This window comes from Mixophyes fleayi, chromosome 2 (assembly GCF_038048845.1).
Source record: "Mixophyes fleayi isolate aMixFle1 chromosome 2, aMixFle1.hap1, whole genome shotgun sequence".
In the NCBI taxonomy this organism is placed as follows: Eukaryota; Metazoa; Chordata; class Amphibia; order Anura; family Limnodynastidae; genus Mixophyes; species Mixophyes fleayi.
The window spans coordinates 278,084,382-278,106,250 of NC_134403.1; the positions used below are offsets into that span (position 1 = coordinate 278,084,382).

Below are 21,869 nucleotides of genomic sequence, written 5' to 3' on the forward strand. Positions count from 1 at the left end.
TATTACTGACCCAGCCAAATAGATTAACCTTACCTGTGCATGATTGAAGAAATCCTGAAAACAGGAACTTTTGGGGAGGTGTGAAGACTGGAGTTAAGAAACATTGATCTAGAATGTATTTGACAATCATTGAGAGGATTTAGCTACATTCTAGATTAATCCACATGATCGGTATATGGTTTTAATGAGCACCCTTATGCCGCAATGAAGGCACATCATCACGGTTAGTTACATTGACATAAATCAGAAAGCAGGTTAAGAAGTGCACTCAACAGAGATGAAGGTTTGACCTAAACCCCAATGGACCAATTACAGTTCTCTTCTGGAAAAAAACAGTTGACACACAGAAGATACAAACATTGCAATTGCGAATCATTATCTATTTTATTGTTTTGTGCAAGCATAAGTCTGTTTCTGATGCCGCACATTGGTATCAACATACTTTGTCCAATGAAAAGTCTGCCCAAGTAGGCACACAGTTCGAGACATAAAATTGCCATCTTCACAGGTTGAAGAGCCGGAAGAACAAGGAATTAAAAACATTAATATAGTCACAGTTTTCTCCTCTAACAAAGGAGTCGAGGAACCAGTGTCCAGTCAGTCGCACACATTTTACCTTTTAAGCTGCATCACCACCTAAAGAAGTACACATTTTTTGCACCACTTTACAATGGCTGCAGAACATAGGTGGACCAATACCAGCAATAATATCTGTGATGGTGGCTTTTCATTGGTCCTCCCCGATAGGTAGTATAGTACAGTACAGCTTCAAGTCAATTCTTAATAACTTACTTGTTTCATTTTTGTTAGCTCCTTGCGGGTGTGTTCATCATTTCTGAGATCTTTTTTGTTGCCAACTAGAATGATGGGTACATTAGGGCAGAAATGTTTCACCTCCGGAGTCCACTTCTCAGGAATGTTCTCTGTAAAACAGTTAAATCAGAATACATAAATATGTAATACTGGCTCCTTGTACTGTGTACAGTTTTTTTGTTTTTGATTTTTAGGACAAATGTGCTTACATTTATTTTCAAATGTTGTTACCTCTAATATTAACTACAGCACATGTAGCAAATCTATCTGGAACCCGAAAGACTATTTCTTGTACATAGCAGCCCATGAGCACATAGCTCATCTTACTAAGATATTGTATTTTATTACAGAAAAAACATTTGCTGGATTTGTCTTCATCTCCAACTGCACAGACCATAATATTTGGCCAATGAACAAGATGATCCCCACACACTTTGCATTCCCTCAGATGCATCTCCTCCTCGGTTAGAATAAAAGTGCATGGATATAGATATTCTCTTACCTAAACTGTCTGGGCTGTCAATTGAGAAACACATGAGAATAACATCGGTATCAGGGTAAGAGAGTGGGCGCAGTCTGTCATAATCCTCCTGTCCTGCCGTGTCCCACAGAGCCAGTTCCACCTACATTGAAATAACCTAATTAGTTTGCACAGGAGGAGAGGAAGGATTATAGGATTAGGAGTGAGCCCAGAGAGATAAAAGAGAAAAGTGGAATTTGAGAGGCGCTCAGCATTTAGTGCATACAGATTGTATAACTGGCACAAATACCAAAGAGGATTGGACGATCCAGCTAAGTGCCATACAATTAAAATAGAAACTATCCCAGGAGAGTGCTCCTTCTCTTACCATCCGTAAAAAAAAAAAAAAGTGATTTTGTTTTGTGTAAAATGGTCTCAGAAGCGCATGTTACAACTTATGAAAAACAAACTATCAATTTAATACAGATAAAGGTTGAGTCAGAATTAGATCAGACTCTGGCTCAGTCCTCAGAGCTGGTTTCGTTCAAATGACACTTCGGTGCTTTGCTTGGATCAGAGAAAACCTGTGTCACAGTACAATGTAACATATTTAAGTGTAAGAAGGGATATTTTATGAATCTGAGGTCTGTCACTATTTGGTGGCATGAATGATGCCTGTTCTCCATATGCTGGCTCATATTATTTGGGTCTGAGATATAATTTTATATATATATATATTTACACACACATACATTACACACACACACAATCTATCATTAAAAAGGTGGATTAGTAATGTGTGTGAGCTGGTGTGATTAAGCAGTTCATGGGTTGTATACCCTGTCTCACCTGTTTCCCATCTACTTCAATGTCAGCAATGTAGTTCTCAAAAACAGTCGGCACATAGACCTCAGGAAACTGATCCTTGCTAAACACAATCAAGAGACAGGTCTTTCCGCAGGCACCATCTCCAACAATCACTAGCTTTTTCCGAATCGCTGCCATCACTGGGAAGAGAAGGGAGATCGTATTTATTTACAATACAAAATGATGTAGGGGCAACTTCTTGTAAATTGTAGGCTTGTAATAAGAAAATAAAAAGGTCATTATATAAATGTCAAATTCTCTTTTATTAGTTTGTGTAAACACTATTACAGCTTCTGTACAAGGATTCCCAGACTATATAAAATGATGGGTAATTAAATAAAAACACATTGAGATATATTTGCAAACACTGTGTACCCAATACATCACTAGTGCCAAAGTATAATTCACGGTGCACATCAAATAAAACTATAGAACATATTTGCTGCATCTTTCCCATAATGGCCACATTTATCCCTGAATCAGCATGTTACAGTAAGTAACGCTCATGGGGAATTAACTCTACATCAAGACATACTAAACACTATAGCTTTATTTCTGTAACGTTTAACACTGCCAATGCACGCTCTGAATAAAATATTGTTGTTTTAACAGGAATCGTAATAAATATAAAAAATACTATTACTACTAAGAGAGATCATCATCGTTAGACCAGTAAGTCTTTTAGTTTAATTTTGCCCAGAGTTGATTTGAGTCTGGGAAATGGATTATTATATTAGCAAAAGCGCCGTGGAGTGGCGGGTGGCTTAAACATTTGCAAATGTGTGCAACAAAGACTTTTGCATTTTTATCTACAGTAGAAATGGCAGATCTGTTGCTGGCTATAGCAGTGTGCTGGGGGAAAAAAATGTTGTGTGTATGTTCCCTAAATGGAATTCTTTGCAAGAAGACAAGCAATTGTAGAAACAGTAAGATATACTTAATTCACATAGTAAAACCCAAAGTCGCACAAACCCCAGAACTTAGTGTGACGTGAAAGACAAAAACACATAGTATTAAAAATTTAAAAATTTGGACTCTAATAATGTTGGGCTCCTGCTATTTCCATAATCCAACAGTAAGCATTACCCAAAGTGCTCATTTTCAGTCTGGTATTGAAAAAAAAAAAAATAATAATAATTTTAATTTCTACAATACCACTTGTGGCCAGAAGATGGTGTCTCACAGCCTTTCCAATCTCTCCCTGTATTTATTGGGCACTGTGACAAGTCTACGGCAAAACTCAAGCACTGTACCTGTGGTCGGTGGGGTGGGGCGGGTGTGTGTGTATTTATATATTATAATATATAGACAGACTGCATTTCCCAAAATCCTTTGTTGGCCCCATACAATGTAATGAAATAAGTATTTACTTTTTCAATCTATGATATTTTTTTTTTTTTAAAACACCAAGAAACATTTTTAAAAAAGTTAATGTTTTCAAAACTTGATCAGGACCATTTCTCTTGCCTAATGCCCACTTTCAGCAAGTGTGTATGGAACACAGTCTATTCATCAGGGTGCTGGGGAGTTCCTGGAGTCCTCCCAGACTCCCAGGAGAGCACGCTAACCTCCTGGTTCCTTACTATACCTACGTAGAATAAGAGAAGAGGCTTAGATCGTGAATAGCACATTGTCATGGCCCTGCCCCCTGTGGCAGCTAGTCAGAAAATGTTATTGATGTTTAGGAGGGGGGGCCAAATGATGCAATCTGCCGGGCCCTGTCCCTAATACGCTCACGTCTCCCGATCTTCCGAAGCAGTCCTTTGCAAAGTTGGCAAGTATGGTTAATCTAGGTGCCAATGGTTAGGGGTGCCTAAAACACAATGTCACTCATCCAGTACTTTTAATGCTCTTGTTGCGCCCCCATGGAGCATCAGCTGCTCACAAGCAGGAGATGCAGCTGGTAGCTTCTAACCTGTGAAGCTACTACTGCTTCTCCAGGTCTGTGATGGGCTGAGAGTGTGACGTTGGGCTATGATATCACAGACAAGCGCCACACTCAAATGGAGGTGCAGCGGACACACTTCTCTGATAAGGTGAGAAGCAGCAGAAGAGTGGGTGCACCGTCCAGGGAGTGCCATTTCTTGAGGAGGTTTTGCCCCACTTAGGGCGCCCCCAGAGATCCAATACTGTCAGGGTGACCTTACAAATTCTGATTGAGATTATAGATATAAATGTATATATTTAGAGAGACAGGTGGCTGGAACACAATTTTTTTTTATAATTTTATAAGCCAGGCCCAAAGTCTGGGTCTTATTTCTTCATAACAGCAAAATCACTTTGAACTATTACTAGATATAATGTTGCTCAAGTCAAAAGAGGTTTGAAATACTTTAAAAACTACAGGTTAGGATCTCAAGATTTTTATATGAGTCATTATTAGTTCTGCAATAATAAACATTTCATTTTGATAAATGTCACTTAAAAGATATGTAGGGTTTTTTCTAATCAAACATTCAGAAGGCACCAATTTGTTGCTTTGTATGTGCCCTCCTGCAAAAGTTATTAAGCACATTGCCTATCTGTTGCAGTCAAATCTGTGATCAGAGTTGTTCATGTCCTGACACAGCTCTGCCACTGGATGCATTTGTATCCAGAGAAATCCCTTCCAATATTTTAACTGTATTCTCCAGTACAGTGCATGTGTCGCCGAAAAGTGGTGTGGTCCGGCCTAAGGGGGCATGGCCGAATCACGTTAGAACATGCTACATCCCGCGGGGTTAGGACTAGTGCTTCTGAAGTATTAGCCGCCTCCCCTGTAAAACACTTCCCCACTGCCGCATGCACCCGTGGCAAGAGCAGGACTTATCACCCAACAGTTCAGATAAAAATCATAATGGTTAGGAGGGTAATCAAACAATCAGGATTGTCTCACCTAAACCAGGACAACTGGGAGGTATGTGACATATTACAGGTCAACAAATCAAATAACCATACATTTTCTGTGTATCCCAAGTCACAGTCAACAAGCCACAAATAAGGCATTGGTCCTTCCCAGTCACTAAAAGTTAGTTCTAAAAATATCTGTACTACAGAAGCTTAAGTGCCCCAGGAAAAATGACTAAATGTAAAACTCCCCAGGGCTCAGACTATAGGAAGAATATTTCCTAATTTCTTGTACATTTAGGTGAAATTCCCCTTAAAACATTTCATCATGCATTAATCATCATCATCCTGCCTACAGTTCAGGTCATCTGCACGTGAGCATTGGTGATCAAATTATTACACAGAATATGTCATCAGCCAATGTCACATCAGAATGTGACAGCAGCCAATTAACCAACTAGAATTTTTTTGGGAGTGTGGGAAGTCTTGGTCAGAAATCGAACTCATGACCCCTGTGCTGTGAGGCAGAAGTGCTAACCACTAAGCCACCGTGCTGCCCAAAAATTCTTCCACATGCTTACATCTTCAGCGCTTCTACCTTACAACCAGAGTGAAATTTATGTAAGCAGCATTACTTCGCCACCTTCCAATGGGACGCAATTCATCTGGTACATACTAGTCTGTTTTTGTTCTTCTGGCATTTCCATTGACAGTAATTTTAGCTGAGTAAATTAAAGTATTTTCCCCCTGTCATTACTGAATTGAGTACACTGTATTTAAAAAAAAAAAATAAGAAGGAAGAACAGGAACAGACTGTAATGTTCCTGGTGAAACAGGTTGTGTAAAGTATGTAAACCTTCAATACAAACCACTTTTCTTCCTAGCCCACAGATAGAGGGCGGGGGAATTCACAGGTGTGGACTTTAACCAGTTACATAAGCATTGGGCGAATTTCACAACCTGTTAACATGGAAATAAACTTGAGCTAAGTGTTAAGGAGGAAAGAGAGCAGTGCGCTCGAATAAATACTATATAAAAATAACACAAAAAGAAAAACATGTAGCTGTTAAAATTGCAACAGCAAGAAATTAGACACCAGTAAATACATTCTTTTTGTCTACCTTGTATGTCCCTGTTTTATGTATGTACTGTTTTCCCTACTGTACGGTGCTGTGGAGCACTGTGGCGCCTTACAAATAGACGATAATAATAAAGTATTGCGCAATATGCACTAAAGACGTTAATAAGCAAAGTGAAGGATGAATTGTTACACATAACTTTTGATTCACCATACTATTCCTGTGGTACGGTGGTAGTCAGTTTAATGGTGCTGTAAACACCGACAGTGTTTACAGCGACCAAAATAATCCGAAACATAACTCACCGACCTGTCAAAGACAGAGACTTAAAGTATACACAGACACACAAGAGTTCCGATCTGAGGAGAGGAGACTCTTGAAAATCACGTCACTTGTAAGCGCGACTTTCATATTTAATGCGGCAATGCAATGGACCTGGCGTAGGATCATATAAAGTATGTATGAGGGTAATTATAATGGTACTTTACCCTACCGTTAGGGTTAGGATTAAGATTCAAGTTCATACCTACATTACATGATCCTACGCCGGGTCTGTTGCATTGCCACTTTAAATATGAAAGTCGCGCTTACAAGTGACGTGATTTTCAAGAGTCTGCCTTCCCTCAGATGGGAACGCTCGTGTGTCTGTGTATACATAAGTCTCTGTTTTTGACAGGTCGGTGAGTGATGTGCAGCACCGTTAAGACGTACTACACCCCTGTGGTATGATGGTTGTCAATAGTTTTTTTTCTTTGCAGAACATTACCGATATTTGAAGGTCCAAATGTGCTAGGACTAAGAGAAATGGGTGTGGCATTGACAGCTTGGTTTAAGCGGATCATGGCCCTGGCTTAATGTAAAGCATGCAAATGTATTATCGCCACGTTAAAACTATTTTGTTTATCCTATAACTTTAAATACATACATACAGTGGTCAAAGTGGAAATTTAGAACATACTTACCAGCTTTTTATTCAGTGTGAGGACATGGGGATGCAGGCTGCGGCAAGCTCCATCCCAGCAACACAATGACACAAAGCCATGGGGGCAGGCCAAATTGACTGTGAATTGCACCATGGAGGCTCCCATCCTGTGAGAGAATGGCCTCCCAGGAGATCTACCTGCAATTCGGAAATCTCACAAACATTCCAGGAAAGTGAGCAAGTATGATTTAGAAGTAGCGGTAGGAAAAATATAAGTGAATGGGATTTGATAGTTTTAAATTGAAGGCAGAAGGAGAAGTGCCAATATGGCATATCACTGCATACATACTGATAGTCTAATTGGCTGTGGACGAAAATGGACGTGTGTGTATTTCTATACTTGTGGGGACTCTGATCTGTTTACACATTAACCATGTGGGAACCTTGGTCGTAGTGGGGACAAGAAAACCCCAAAAAATATGAGGTCCCCACAAAGCTTACCAAGGATAAAATCAATGCAAGGGCCTTGCTGATATGTTCGGCATAAAAATCTGGCATGTACCCATGAGTCAAATCAAAAGTGTGCTAGTGTCCGATGTGGAGGGGAGGTCAGTTGATCATCAATATATATGTCCCACTACGAGCAAGAAGAGGAGATTGGAATAAAAAGGTCAGGAAAGCTTCAAACAGAGATAAGACACGGCTGCATTGGTCTGCTGCTGAAAGTTAAGTGGGGACAGTGGAACATGATAGAGCCCATCGGTGGCTCAGTCTATAACCCGGAGAGCAGTAAAGAGGAGTGTGCCCTTGACTGTTCAGAGGAGAGTGGTTCAGACACCAGCAGTGATGCCCTTTGCCTGACAGTGAAGCAAAGTGTAGGTACCCAGAGATGTGTTCTATGCACAACCTGCTGGCAGCAATGTTTTAAACACAGAAGGTCGAAAAGACAGAACGGTGTCCATCAAACTTTCTGCACATAGTAGACACTGTGAAGCTGGTAGCTGGCAATGATCAGGACTCCGGTACATTTAATACACCCTCACTGGCACTGAAGGCCAGGCACGTCTTGCAAAAGATAGTGAGCATTGTGGAGTGAAGAGCCATGATGGAGGGCTGCACTGCTTTGGTTGAAAACGTACACAAATTTAAAAAAATCTATGAGGAAAGATGGAACGAGTTGATCTCAACAGCTGCCTTGAAAAATCTTAAGGAGTCCAAGTGGAACATGCCTCAGCTCTTTCCTTTCATGAAAGATGTGAAAAAGATGCACTGGTACCTTTAGAAGCAGCAAGCCTACCGAAACGGTTTATTTACCGAGCCTATGCTTAACAACTCAGCATTGCCTGCAAAAGTCACCCTGGCACAGGTGATCTGGTTCAATCGAGAAAGAGAAGGGGAAGTTTCCAAGATGTTGCCGACTACCTTCTCCTCAAGAGATACTTTGGATCTCCACGAAGATGTGGCCATAGGGCTGTACGAGGTTGAGAAAAAGTTCTGCCGGCTCTTCAAGCAGATTGAAACCCGTGGTAAACGAGGGAGAAAAGTCCCCATCCTGCGAACAACACCCATGCAAGAAGCAATGGAACTTCTCGTAGATAAGCGTGAAGAGTGTAGAGTGGCTACCCAAAATGTCTACATGCTTACAAGACCAGGTGCCTTGTCACACTTCAGAAGCTCCAACTGCATATGCCTGTTTGCCAGAGAGTTTGGGGCCAAACAACCCCACACGCCGTCATCCACGAAGCTTTGAAAGCACGCTGCCACTCTACCAACATTCCTCAACCTAAACAACACAGAACTGGATCAGTTGGCAGACTTCCTTGGGCACGACATCATTGTGCACTGGCAGCATTACCTCCTCCCAAAAGGTACACTCCAACTTGCCAAGATCAGCAATCTTTTAATGGCTCTTGAGAGTGGCAGACTGACTGAATTCAAAGGCAAGAATTTGGATGAGATGGACATTAATCTGGATGGTGGTTTGGAAATCTTGTGGCTGATGTATTATTTGACTTTTACCTCGGGTCATTTACATATCTGTTTCTTTTCTGAACTGTTCCAGCTGCAGAGTGACAGGTTGGATGATCAGCAATCCCCTGTGGAAGAGGGACAGGTGGTCAAGCATTCGGTCCACATTTCCACGTCAGAAGAGAGGCGGTGTAGGGAAGCGGCAACACAAGACCAGTGTCCAGCCAAGGCTTCCACAGGTCAGTGTAGAACACAGTTTTGCTATAGAAAAAAGTTTTCTTTCTCTGTATTTCACCGAATCGTAACTGACCGCTCCGCTTCCTTTCAGGATGTAAAGAAGTGCAGAGAAAAACATGGGACAGAGAGGAGATCCAAGCTGTTGAGAAGTACATGATCAAGTTTATCCAAACATGCCAGGTGCCTGGAAAGCTTGACTGTCGTATGGCTGAACCATCAGCACTGAAAGACCAAAACTGGGTGAAATTCTACAAAAAGAACCGCATGACAGCTTTAAAGAAAGATCAAATGATATGCCATGGTTGACCAGGACTATAACCTCCATGGCTAGGTGTCTGTATGTAGGCATGTGGAGGTCCTCAGACAGACAAAATGCATAAAAAAACAAAACAAAAAAAAAAAAAACAACAAAAAACTTTCCCCACCACCGAGTCCATGTCAGTACTTTGAGCAAAGTCACACTGTAAATCTCAAGTGGTAACTCTGGTGACAGCTCCTACACATACACATATGATTGTATTGTTTACAGGGCATTAGGAAAGGAGTGTCCCTATGCACCACATTACATAAATGGGACCCCAGGAAGCAATAAAAAATAAGTGTGCATGTAATGTGGTGGCACTATATAAACAAACAATAATAAATCTCGTCTGATAAGAGAACGAACGACTCATTAAACATTTAAGATATGCTTATAGAAGGGGAAAAAAAGTAATTTGTTTGGGTTAAAGTGATTTGTTGCTCTCTAGGAAAGGATGTGCATATTTCAAATAAAAATGTAAAATGGAATGAAATCTAATCCAAGATGTAAGTGGTGGGATTTCTTCAGACCATATTATTCATACAGCAACAGAGAGGAAGTGTGCGGAGGCCCTGAGTAACTGAGAGGCATTCATAGAATTCCAACCACATTCCTTTTAAAAGCCGATTAGCTTCTACTTATAACACTTTACTGATCCAACGTATCAAATTCACTTCTAGCCACAAGACATGCAGTGTCTGCTCTGCACAGAACGAATAGGCAGTTTCGCTCTCAATGTCCACCTCTGTTTATAGTGCACAAAAATGAAAGGGCGGACATACTTAAGATTTCCTCTTCTAATTCATTTTCTCTCCATGAGTGGTGAGAGGAGGATTTTATCTCCCCTTTCTTCTTCAAGCTTGGGTATCCCATCCACACACAGTATGATCCGGTCAATAGGAGCCATATTGAAGTGTCCAAATTGAGTGAGGGTCAGCCATTTCATGCGCATATTATATATATATATATATATATATATATATATAAAAATAATGTTCACTGACCCCTGTGTTCTGGTTTTGGATCTGGATTAACTTTGTGTTTTGATAAAACCGCCCTTGCGTGTTTTGGTTGCCGAGGTTTTGCCGAAAGCCCCTATTTTTTGGGGGCTAAAATCAAATTTTTGCCTTCCCCCCCACACACATTATTATTAACCTCAATAACACTAATTTCAAGTCATTTGCAGTCAATTTTGACCCCCTCACAGGTCACAATATTATTTTCATACACTTTCAAACAAAGACTGCAGATTTAGAAGACCAACCCTGACAGACCTATTATTTCTATTTCAGCAATGACAATTATCAATGGAGCTGAGGGAAGGTCAGAGGTGAGAAAGTGAGGGAGCGAGGTGGCAAAGTGATCAAGGAATTGAGACAGGACCAGGACGACAGTAGATAACAGCAACATGGAGGTGGACTGGGTGGAATAGGCGGATAGAGTGTACCTCAAAGGAGGAAAAAGTGAGGGAAGGGTTCAGGGGAAAGAACCCGAAAAGAGCAGCAGGGGCATGCCCTATGAAATCTATCCCACTCGTAGCCACAAGCCCACCATCCACATTTCCTTCACTCACATGCACTAACCATATGTTATGGATGGATGGATAGCTGAAGTAGGCCAATTAAAATACATTGTTAGAACGGTTAAATATAAAGTGAGCGAGTGCAAGTCATTTTTAAGTGCTAGCAATTTGCAGGACTATAGGATTTCTTGTACTGGGGAGGATACCGTGCACGCTTATGCATAGTTTTAAACTGTCGAGGGGGAGCGGGGGGTAAAGTGAATGGTAAAACCAAAAGGTATTGTGCAGTACAGACTAGTAGCATGTCACCTTGCTTGGTACAAACAGGGTGTCTTTCTGAACACATAGGAGTTAAAAAAATTTGGATTATGAGGGTTCTGACACCTTAGTTATCACCTTGCGGTTAAGCAACTCACTTAGAAGAGAAAGCTCCTTGAATTATGGGGGTTAATCTCTTTCTAGACCAGCAGGAGGCAGAGATAGAAACGCTTTTAGATCCTCCCCCTCTAAAAGTTGGCAATACTTTCAAATAGCTTCAAGGAATGCTGAGCCAGTACATCATTACCATTTATTTAGATAGCACCATGAATTCCGCAGCACTATTCAGAGAATATTTGTTATTCACATCAGTCCCTGCCCCACTGGAGCATGTTAATTTTGCCAGCAGCCAATTAACCTATTAGTATTTACCTGGTTTTCTTCCAGGTGCTCCGGTTTCCTTCCATACTCCAAACACCAGGGAGTAAATGTATCAATGTCCGGATTCTTCAACTCCGGAAAGATCGGCGTCTTCAGCGCTTAAATTTAAAGCGGCGCTGCCTTGTAAAGAGAAGTTTCCCTTTACATGGCAGCGCCACTTTAAATTTAAGCGCTGAAGACGCCGATCTCGCCGGAGTTGAAGAATCCGGACATTGATACATTTACCCCCAGGAGAGCATACAAACTCCACACACATAAGGCCACAGTGCTGCCCATAGATTACACATGATACTGTCCCTTGGAGCACCACAATCTTCATAATGGCATGTTAGCTGAATTTCATAATAGTGTTCTTTTTACATTTGAAATATTCTTTGAATAAACTTCTAAAGCCTGGAGAATAATAGAATGTAAGAATTGTGTCTAAACACAAAACATATAAACAAAATTTGGTTGGGCAATATATATATATTGTCAAGAAATACTTTAGACTGTAGCCAGACATTAGAGATATTTATCAGCTCTGCACTTCCAGGCTTCATTACTAGGGAATAGATGTGGGCCACTTGGTATGGTGACAAGATCATGGCAAATGCCACTTTATAAATGGCTGTGGATGTTGGAACCAGTGAACATAAATTATAATACTCTATTTTACTGTATATGAAACACCGTTTTGATAAATGTTGGATAATATATATTCATATATAAATGAGAGAAGCAGTATTTCTAGCTGGCATGTATTTATTGATAATACATACTGATAAACCAAGGTATAGCTTGCATTACAGATTATACCTTAGAATTCTAGACCCTACAAAAGTAGGGCCCCATCTTCTCCTGTCTGCTCCCATCTCGACAACATGTGCGTCTTTGTATTATCATCTTGCATGTTCTGTGCCTCTCAAACAAAGTGGAAGTTGCTCAATCAATTTATAGGTTCATAGCAGGTGCTTAAAAGGGCGTGGTAATCCAGAAAGGAACAAATACAGAGAAAAATCCACCAGCACACTGCCTGAAACATTAACAGAGCTGCTATTTCTACTTCTACATAAAAATGTAGAATTCTTAGTTACACACTTATGCAAATACATGATAAGCCACCCGCCCTGTCAAGGCGCTTCTTCTAATTGGGTCGTCTTAACTCTAAACAACAAGAGTCCCTATTTTTGGGTCCTACACATGTGCGTTTTTAAATTGAGAGCTAACTTACCGAGAGGTACCCCAAAAAGCCTCCATATGGCAATTTAGCACCAGCACTCCTCCTCAGCTACCGATACCAAACATGCCTCTCAAACAAACAATACAGAAGTGGAAGTTGCTTATTCAATTTATAGGCTCATAGCAGGTGCTTGGGTTCTAACTCTAAACCAGACCTGCAGAACATGCAGCCCACCAAAGGATTTCGGGCAGCCCACGAAAAATGTAGAGGCTGTAAAAGAAAGTAAAGATGTAACGAGTGCTTTGTCCATGCATAACTTGTGCCCGACATTACCCACTTAACCTGCCTTCCACTAGACACTATTGTGTGCATCATGTAACTTGACACACACAATAGCGGCTGGGTTGCCAATGCACATTCTCTCCTGAGAAAGGAATGGTTTTCCATGACCGAGCAGCTATATGCAAGCCTCACATCACAAAGACCAATGCCAAGCGTTGGATGGAATGGTTTAAAAGCCCACAGACACTGGACTATGGAGCAGTGTAAATCTATTTTATGGAGTGACGAATCATGCTTCTCTGTATGGCAGTGAAATGGTCGAGTCCGAGTTTGGAAAATGCAGGGAGAATGTTACCTGCCTGACTGCATTATGCCAACTGTGAAGTTTGGTGGAGGAGAGATAATGGTATGGAGCTGTTTTTCTAGTTAAAGGCAATCTTAATTCTTCAGCATGCCAAGTCATTTTGGACAACTAGGTTTCCAACTTTGTTGCAACAGTTTGGGGAAGGCCACTTTCTATTCCAACATGACTGTGCCCCAGTGCACAAAGCAAGGACTACAACGACATGGTTTGATGAGTTCTGTGCGCAGGGCCTTGACCTCAACCCCATCAAACACCTTTGGGATGAACTGGGGTAGACATTGCGAGCCAGGCCTTCTTGTCTAACATCAGTGTCTGCCCTCATAATTGCTCTACAGAATTAATGGGCACAAATTCCCACAGAAACACTCCAACATATTGTGGAAAGCCTTCCAAGAAGTGTGGAAGCTCTTATTGCAAAAGGGAGACCAACTCCATATTAAAGTATATGTATTTGAATACAATCTTTTTAGAGTCCCTGTTGGTGTGATGTTTAAGCATCCAAATATTTTTGTCCATATAATGTATATGCGTTTTAAAAATTGAGAGCCAACTTACCAAGAGGTATCCCAAACTCCTCCAAATGGAAATACAGCAACAGCACTCCCAATCAGCTACTAATACCAGAACATAACTCTCAAACAATACAGAAGTGGAAGTTGTTCAATCAATTTATAGGTTCATAGCAGGTGCTATAAAGGGCAGGGTTATCCAGCAAGGAACAAATACAGAGAAAAATCCCCCAGCACACTGCTTGAACCAGTAATACCTTGGTGAACACCTATGTTTTATGTGTTATACACTATTTCCCGCAGTATGGTGCCTTATAAATAAAATTATATTTTTTTCTTATTTTACATTTCAGAAGTTAATATCCTGACCATGTAAAGCAATGACACTATTTTCAGCTTTCTTAGACATGACAGTCAAATTTGTAGACTAATATTCGTACTTCAAGACTGCCCTGATTTTTTAACTCCCCAAGTGTTCTGAAAATAGGAGATTACTCTTGAAATTTAATTTGGACAGACTAAAAATGACTCAATTTTAATTGGAAATACGCCAGTTTGATAATCTAATAAAAGTACTGGTACATAATAATTTAAAGTGTTTAGCTTGCCTTTAAAGGAAACATACTGTATACCCACAGAGGCTATTTAGTACTATCCAGTGTCCTGGACTGTGATAAGTGCCCTTGCATAGATTTGTCTCTATCATAAACATGTAACACTAATAATACTTACCCTTCATTAAAAAAAAACGTGTTTTTTCATTCAGTTTCCAGATGTGGAGTGATTTCCCCCCCTAAAATGTATATAAAAAAGCATAGTACAGGTGTATAAGTATATGCAAACATTCTATTGACTTGATAGAATGGGAGTTATTTACAATTGGATATTAAGCTACATACATACATACCATACATAGACAGATCCAGTGACTGCAAGTATTCAATTTGGCCATCAAAATGATCCAAAGATCACACTTCCTGGCAGATCAAGGTCATCTTAAAACTGATTTTCTGACAATCCTAATTAAATATTTGATCCATCCTGTTGAGAAATTGACTCCAATTTCAGAGGTTTGGGGCCAATTTTTCAACCAAATTGGCCATACAAATTGCTGTTGTGTATTAGCAGGCACTACATAAGTTTATGTTCAGCTTTATGTCGCTTAATAAAAGCCCTTTTGCTTTGCAGTGCCTCAAGAGCAAAGTGGCCTCCTGCGTACATTACATTTAGCAAAAAACATTAAAGCCTGCTGTCCTAAATACAGGCTCCACAGAACAAAAGGAAAAACTTTAAACCTCATAACTTTTAAAAAATGAATGGGTTACAAATATATCTAAAATAACAAAAAATACTTAACTTTTAGGTATTGTTCCCTCATATGCACTAGGAAAATGGGTAAAATGCATGAACACTTACATATGTTTTAGTGACATTTTCAATATGCGTGTGTGGTTGACAACAGATCAAATACAGTAGAATATAGAATGCTAAATTGTTGAGCAGGTTGAACATTTTCATTTTAAAGAATTTGATTTAAGTTGACATGTGGTATTAAAGCCTAATGAGCTTACAAATGTCCAGCATTGTGCAGACAAAAAAGGGGTCTCTCTCGGTCAGGTAAAATTGCAATGCACGTGAAGTAGTCATTTGATTTTTATTTGATTTTTGAACAGATTAAAAAGGTGTGCGCCTTAATTGTATATGTATACCATTGTATAGAAATACAAATTTTCTTTGGGAATAAAATGGGTGCACATTTGCCACACAATACATCACACTGCTTTACAGGCCTTTCTATTGTTAGCTAATAATCTGAAGTATCACATTCATTTAAGAGTAAAGTTGGCATTATACCAGCCCATCGAGCTGCTTGGCTTGGCTGGTGGGCAGCCAGATTGGTCTCTGATATGTCCATATTTATACTCACATTAGGCTTTAAAATAATAAATCAGTGGATAGAGATTATATTTAAAAGTATACATATTACCACTTTGAGCTTGGACCCTAAAGCCGGTGAATTTTATACTAGTTCTAGACAATTTATTGTAGTCACTTTCGTCTGAAAGTTCTTGATGAATAGTGCTTAGGCCGAATGATGAGATTTGATGGAGCTATATTAGCATGGCCCGAAGATGACTGCATACGCAGTCTGAGGCAGTCACTGTCCAACTGAGTCCATCGTCGTCTGATGGTTACTCATGGTACATGATAATGGTGATTTCCAGTCATTTAGGTCTAAAATGGCCTAATTGGCTCTCCAAATTGCAGTGTGTAAGAGCTTTTACTCATGAGCACTCATACATCATCCCACAGTGCTTTAATTGCACTATGGTCACTGGAAGGTGATCACAGTTATCTATTAGATCATTATGAACAATACTTTGTCTGCCCTCACTGGATAAGCCAAAAATAGAACAAGTTGCATTCAGTGGCTAGTGATTACATACAAAGTGTTCCCCATTGTGATCAGTAGTAGATGCCTACTTGGAAGTCCACTTAAACTGCGCTCACCATCTGGTGAATGCAGTGAAGGGCAATGCACCATGGGTAGATATACAACTGTAAGTTTCTGAACAAACAGGGCATGCTATGCCTGGTACCAGCCAAGACAACAGCTACAGAACAGGAAAAGGGCAGATGTAGGGCTCATATATCTGTGTCAGGAATTCTTAACCTATGGGTTACGACAAAAACAAAATAAAAACTAAACAAACTAAAACAGTAACTTGCCATATGCTGTTTAGGAAGACTGCATATGATCCTTTATGCAAAAACAATTGCACAACATCTTCTAATCAACTTTAATTCTACTTTTTACATACACTTATTACCAGTTAATTAGATAAGTCATACTATATTTGCCCAAAAACATCAACTGCTAAATGAACTGCAGAAAATATTCCCAGGTGTGAGAGCACACCAATATTGTACCAAACACACACACTGTCAGTTTAGCAAAATCAACACATCAGACACCACACACACATCCAATTGACTTTTGGGGGTAGATTAACTCAAGCTTCTATAAAGGAACCAATCAGATTCTAGCTTTCATTGATCTGGTACATTCTGAAAAAATGATTGCTAAATTCTGAATGGTTATTATAGGCAACACCTCCACTCTTCCTTTTTGGAAGTTTTAGTAAATCTGCCTATTTTTTTTGCACTTCCTTTAGCAGCATAACCATCATGTAGTTTATAAATTCTATAATTAACTATGGTAATCATACTTGCCAACTCTCCCGGAATGTCCGGCAGACTCCCGCATTTAACGAGAGTCTCACAGACTCCCGGGAGAGTGTGGCAATCTCCCGGATCTGCCCACTTCCTAGTGAAGTGGGCAGAATTAGGTCCCAAACGCCGCAATTCCCGGTGAATCGCGGTGTTTGGTCCCGCCCCCCCCCCGCTGTCAAATGGGGGGCGGGTCCAAAATGACGCGCATTTTGGAGGCCTGCCCCCCATCATGCCCACCTCCCCCGCAGGCTCCCGTATACCAACATTCCAAAGTTGGTAAGTATGGAGTAGGTCTCTCTTAATGTTTGGTTGGTGTGTTAAAAATAAAATCTACCCCTGTTTTACTACTGTGTTTCTCCCCAACTGCAAAACACAAAGGAGGTTGTCTATGCCACACCTTTGTTTCTACGCTACAAAACATGACAGCATGGTCATTTAATTGTGGTTAGCTATGGATGAAGCTCAGCGAGCAGGAGATGTACCTCCCAAACTTGCAAAGTTCCAGAACTGGAGCACTTCACATTTGGAGTCTTACTACATTGAAGTTAGTTTTAGAAAACTCATACCATAAACAAACCCTAACAATACTTTTTATTTACTAAAATAGGTTTACGTGCATTATTACACACAAGATGTGCAATATCAGGTTACACATAATGCCTTCACGGCTTATTGACCTTCTCATATATTAATCACAGAACGATTAGAAAGTTATTAAAGAGCAGAAGAATTAAACACAAAATCCATCTGAAATTTTTTTTAAAAAAAATTCTAAATGCTAAAACAAATTAGGGTCTTCTGAAAGCAGATTGGCACAGACATTTTACAGTGTCCTTTATCAGCTGAGTAGAAATCACTTACATAAGATTTTCTCACCTAATTTGAAAATAATCTGATTAGATAATATTTTTTTTCTTTTAAAGTCAAAGTTTCTTTATGAAATTCAAGTCCCTGTACATGACACAAGGTCAGAGACTTCACAATGCCCTTTCTGACACAGTAGAACTACTGTTAAAAGTATCTTACAGATACAAAAGTAAACGAAAAAAAAAGAAAAAAGAAAAAAAAAAAAAAAGTCAAAACCATAAATTATTTTGATTTTATATTTTAGCCGGAATTTGCTATTGAATGAATGGGCCACACAGCCTGCTGCTTTATCTTTATCAAGCCAGCCATCAGTATCAATGTAAACAAAGCCAAGTTTCCATAGAAACTCTTTCATGAGCTCCGCTGGAGCATAAAAAGGCCCAAGCCTCTGCCATCTGCATCACTCCTACATCCCAACCTTCCCTCACTGCAACATCCCACATTTCTTAATAAGGGCAATGCCTCACACAAATTACATGCATATTTGTTTTTCACAATTTTGACATTTAAACTATTTAAGGCTTTTCCCATTTAGATGGCTTTGCTATCCCTGTCATGAATATAGCTTATTCCAGATAATTAGGAAAATATATTAATGTGGTCATGATCAATCCCAAAAATGTTAAATCGCTTTAGATAACATTTTTCCAGTTAATCACTTTGTGTAAGTGGTTAATTTTGATGCATGTATCAATGTCCTGCTTTATGTCACCTGACTGATTCTTTTTTTATAAAGATAAAAAGGACCATATTTGAGTCACTGTAGGTTTAGTGTATAACCCTTATGGGATACATAACGGATCAAAGCAATACTTTCCATAATCTATGTTTTAGAAGCCCTCTGTAAAATGTGTAACCATTGGAGCTGTTATGTCAATTTCTCTTGTGATGGCTTTTGCTTTCACATTTCCTTGTTTAACCATTTGGTTTGCAAATGCATAAATATTTATGTTTAAGGTCAACCTTACTTTGGATGGCCAACTGTGTATTAAACACTGCCCAGTGTGCGCCCTCTGCCATACCTATTGTGGCCTGTTTACTTCATGCATTGCCGCCCTGCTCCCAATCATTTTGAGGTAATATGAGAAGAGGAACCAAGATTAGGACTAAGTAAATTAGATATCTATCTTTATGTTCCCACCACTCTCAGCTTTGTGTAAATTAATATTTTAATAGTCCATGATTCCTGAGGAATCTACCACTGATGTCTTGTGGGTGGTATGACTTGCTGAAACACACAGTCTGTTGTAGAATACACTGCCACTAATTTGAATTGATCCAAGTCAGTGACTAAGCATGTGACAACATCCTGTCAGAAACTTCCGAATAATTTCATCACTGTACAGAGCTCTTCTTACATTACAGAGATAGAAAAAAGAAATGTCAGTTTACCCTTCTCTAAAACACAATATATAGTCAGGTTTAGATTTCATTTAGGGACATAACTTTTACACACCCTTTTGTATTGGATGTCTCCCACTGTCCTGACTTGTCTTCTTACTGTAGATTGCCAAGTAAATATGGTAATAAACATCAAGCTATAAATACATTTTAAAATTACAAGTTAAATACTACAGAAATCTAAACCCTTATATTAAAAAAAAGTGTCCATTTTTATGCTTACAATTTACACTACTGTAAGCTCTTATGAGCAGGCCCCTCACTACCTTACGTCTCATATCTGCCCCATCTTTGTCTATCCCGCTTGTACATTATTATCCATTCTTTATAGGGTGCAAAAAGATTTCCGAGGGCTGTACAGAATACAAACAGTGTAAACCATACAGGGTAAAACAGTACAGAACAATAAACTAATAATACCAGGACTCCAAAAGCTCCAAACATAGAAAGTTGGAGCAGAATAGGCATAGAGACAAGAGGGAAGAGAGCCCTGCTCGTAAGAGCTTACAACCTAAAGGGAGGGCAAACAGACAGCAGGCACATGAGGGAGTCCGTGGAAGTGATTTAGCGCAAAAGGAGCAAGTGACGAGATGGAAAGAGAGAGGAGGAGATCAAGCATGGAAAGATGGTTCAGTGGATGGCTGGTAGGCTTTGAGGAACAGATAAGTTTAAAGTGCCTGTTTGAAGGTGCACAGATTAGGGGACAGTCAAATACAGCATGGGAGGTTGTTCCAGTGGAGGGGGGCAGCCAGGGAGAAATATTGAATTCTGCAGTGGGATTAGGAATCAGGAGTAGAGGAGAGGCGACTGTCATTGGCCGATCGCAGGGAACATAAGGGAGTGTGAATGGAAAGGAGATTGGAGATATAGCGGGCAGTAGAGTGGGAGAGGCCCTTGTAAGGGAGGGTGAGGAGTTTGAAAAGGAGTCTGTAGGGAAAGGGGAGCCAGTGTAAGGCAAGACAGAGGGGAGACAGAAGAAGAGCTTTAGGTTATGATTTATGTTGCAATTTTATTGAGAGTGTTATTATGCTACCTTCAAATTATAAGTATGGAATATGTACTTGTTTTGTCCTACTTGTCGTTGTACTTTTTCAGTTCATACTTGTATTTGTATCATACATCTTACTATTATGCTTAAATTGGAAAATGTAAGTGAATGGTATTTGATCATTTACAATGAAGGCAGTGGGAGAAGTGGTGGTATGGCGCACCACCATATACAGGTCACAGCAAGCTGAGGAGACATCTAATATCCACAATATTCTATAGTACAGTGTACAATTTTTCACTGATTACATCAGCGCTCATTGTTTATACAGATCATATATGTATAAATCAAGCAACTAATATATATTGAGCATTATAAAAGTCTTACTTTAATCAAAAGTAAAAATTAAAAGCAGATATAAAACAGAAATGCCTTTCTGACCAGTACAAGTATACAATCAACTCAGAATCATATCCAGTAAATAAAGGCAAAACGGAAATAAATCTTTTCATGGACGGGATGCTGGAATGTCTATTCTGAGTGTGCGCTTCCTGAATGTGGTTCTATAGGGGAATTCTAATGTCACATCGCTCTTATCCTGCCTCCTACAACATAATCCCACAACATACTACGACATCCTAACCTTTCCTGGGTGGTTGACGGTCTGGGAGCTTATATATAGAAAAAAAAACCCGAAAAAAACCAAAAAACCATATGACAGGTTATATAGTTAAATACATTGTATTTTATTTTGCATTGTACATATTACATGTTCTCTTTAAAATGTGTTTTTGTTTCAGTACAGTATATGGCTTCTTTTATCACTTGTGACCATCAAAAGTTTGGGCTTAATAACTATGGGGATATTTGGTCTAATTAAACAGCGGATGTAATAAGGTTTTTACATAGTTAATAGGAACACTAATTTTTGGTACTGACAAAAATGTGTAGTGGGTGCAGGGACAAAATGAGTAGGCCCAGAAAGACACAGTTCGAGTCCTAAACATTTATACATAAAAGCAACTATAAAATTAATCTATTCCTTATTACTACATCATTATACATGTAATGTTTTCAACACTTACAGATTTCTAAAGCTGCAAACTTCCATTGTATATTACATAAGATTAGACACATCAACTTGAACCATTGGACTCAAACTTTATCAAGGTATCAAACAAACAGTGATCACTGAAATATCACCTTGTATTATTAATGTAAAGCATGAAGAAAAAAAAACCATGCAGAACAGGAATGGGCAGGTAGGGAGAACTGTAAAGAGACCAGGTTGTATTTGCACTATTGCAGGAATCACAATTGTAATGTTGTAGATAAACAATAGGAATTTGCAGAGGTCAACAAAACTCT

The 21,869-nt window shown here is 39.5% G+C and overlaps 2 protein-coding genes across 3 annotated transcripts in view; both read right to left on the reverse strand.

Moving 5' to 3' along the window:
* The window catches only part of PPM1J (protein phosphatase, Mg2+/Mn2+ dependent 1J), a 315,203-nt gene that overhangs the window by 84,872 nt on the left and 208,462 nt on the right, over positions 1-21,869 (reverse strand). The gene's annotated exons all lie outside the window — the stretch shown is intronic.
* RHOC (ras homolog family member C) overlaps positions 1-21,869 on the reverse strand; it is a 42,818-nt gene that overhangs the window by 3,381 nt on the left and 17,568 nt on the right. Inside the window, exons 1-4 of one of the 2 annotated variants that reach the window (XM_075196258.1) lie at positions 14,744-14,763; positions 2,123-2,280; positions 1,316-1,436; positions 793-923 (exon numbers count right to left, since the gene is read on the reverse strand). In XM_075196258.1, coding sequence (XP_075052359.1) covers positions 793-923; positions 1,316-1,436; positions 2,123-2,280; positions 14,744-14,750 — 417 coding nt within the window. In that variant the 5' untranslated portion in view covers positions 14,751-14,763. Of the gene's footprint in view, positions 1-792; positions 924-1,315; positions 1,437-2,122; positions 2,281-14,743; positions 14,764-21,869 lie in introns of those variants that run through there. The other variant, XM_075196259.1, reaches the window with a different exon arrangement.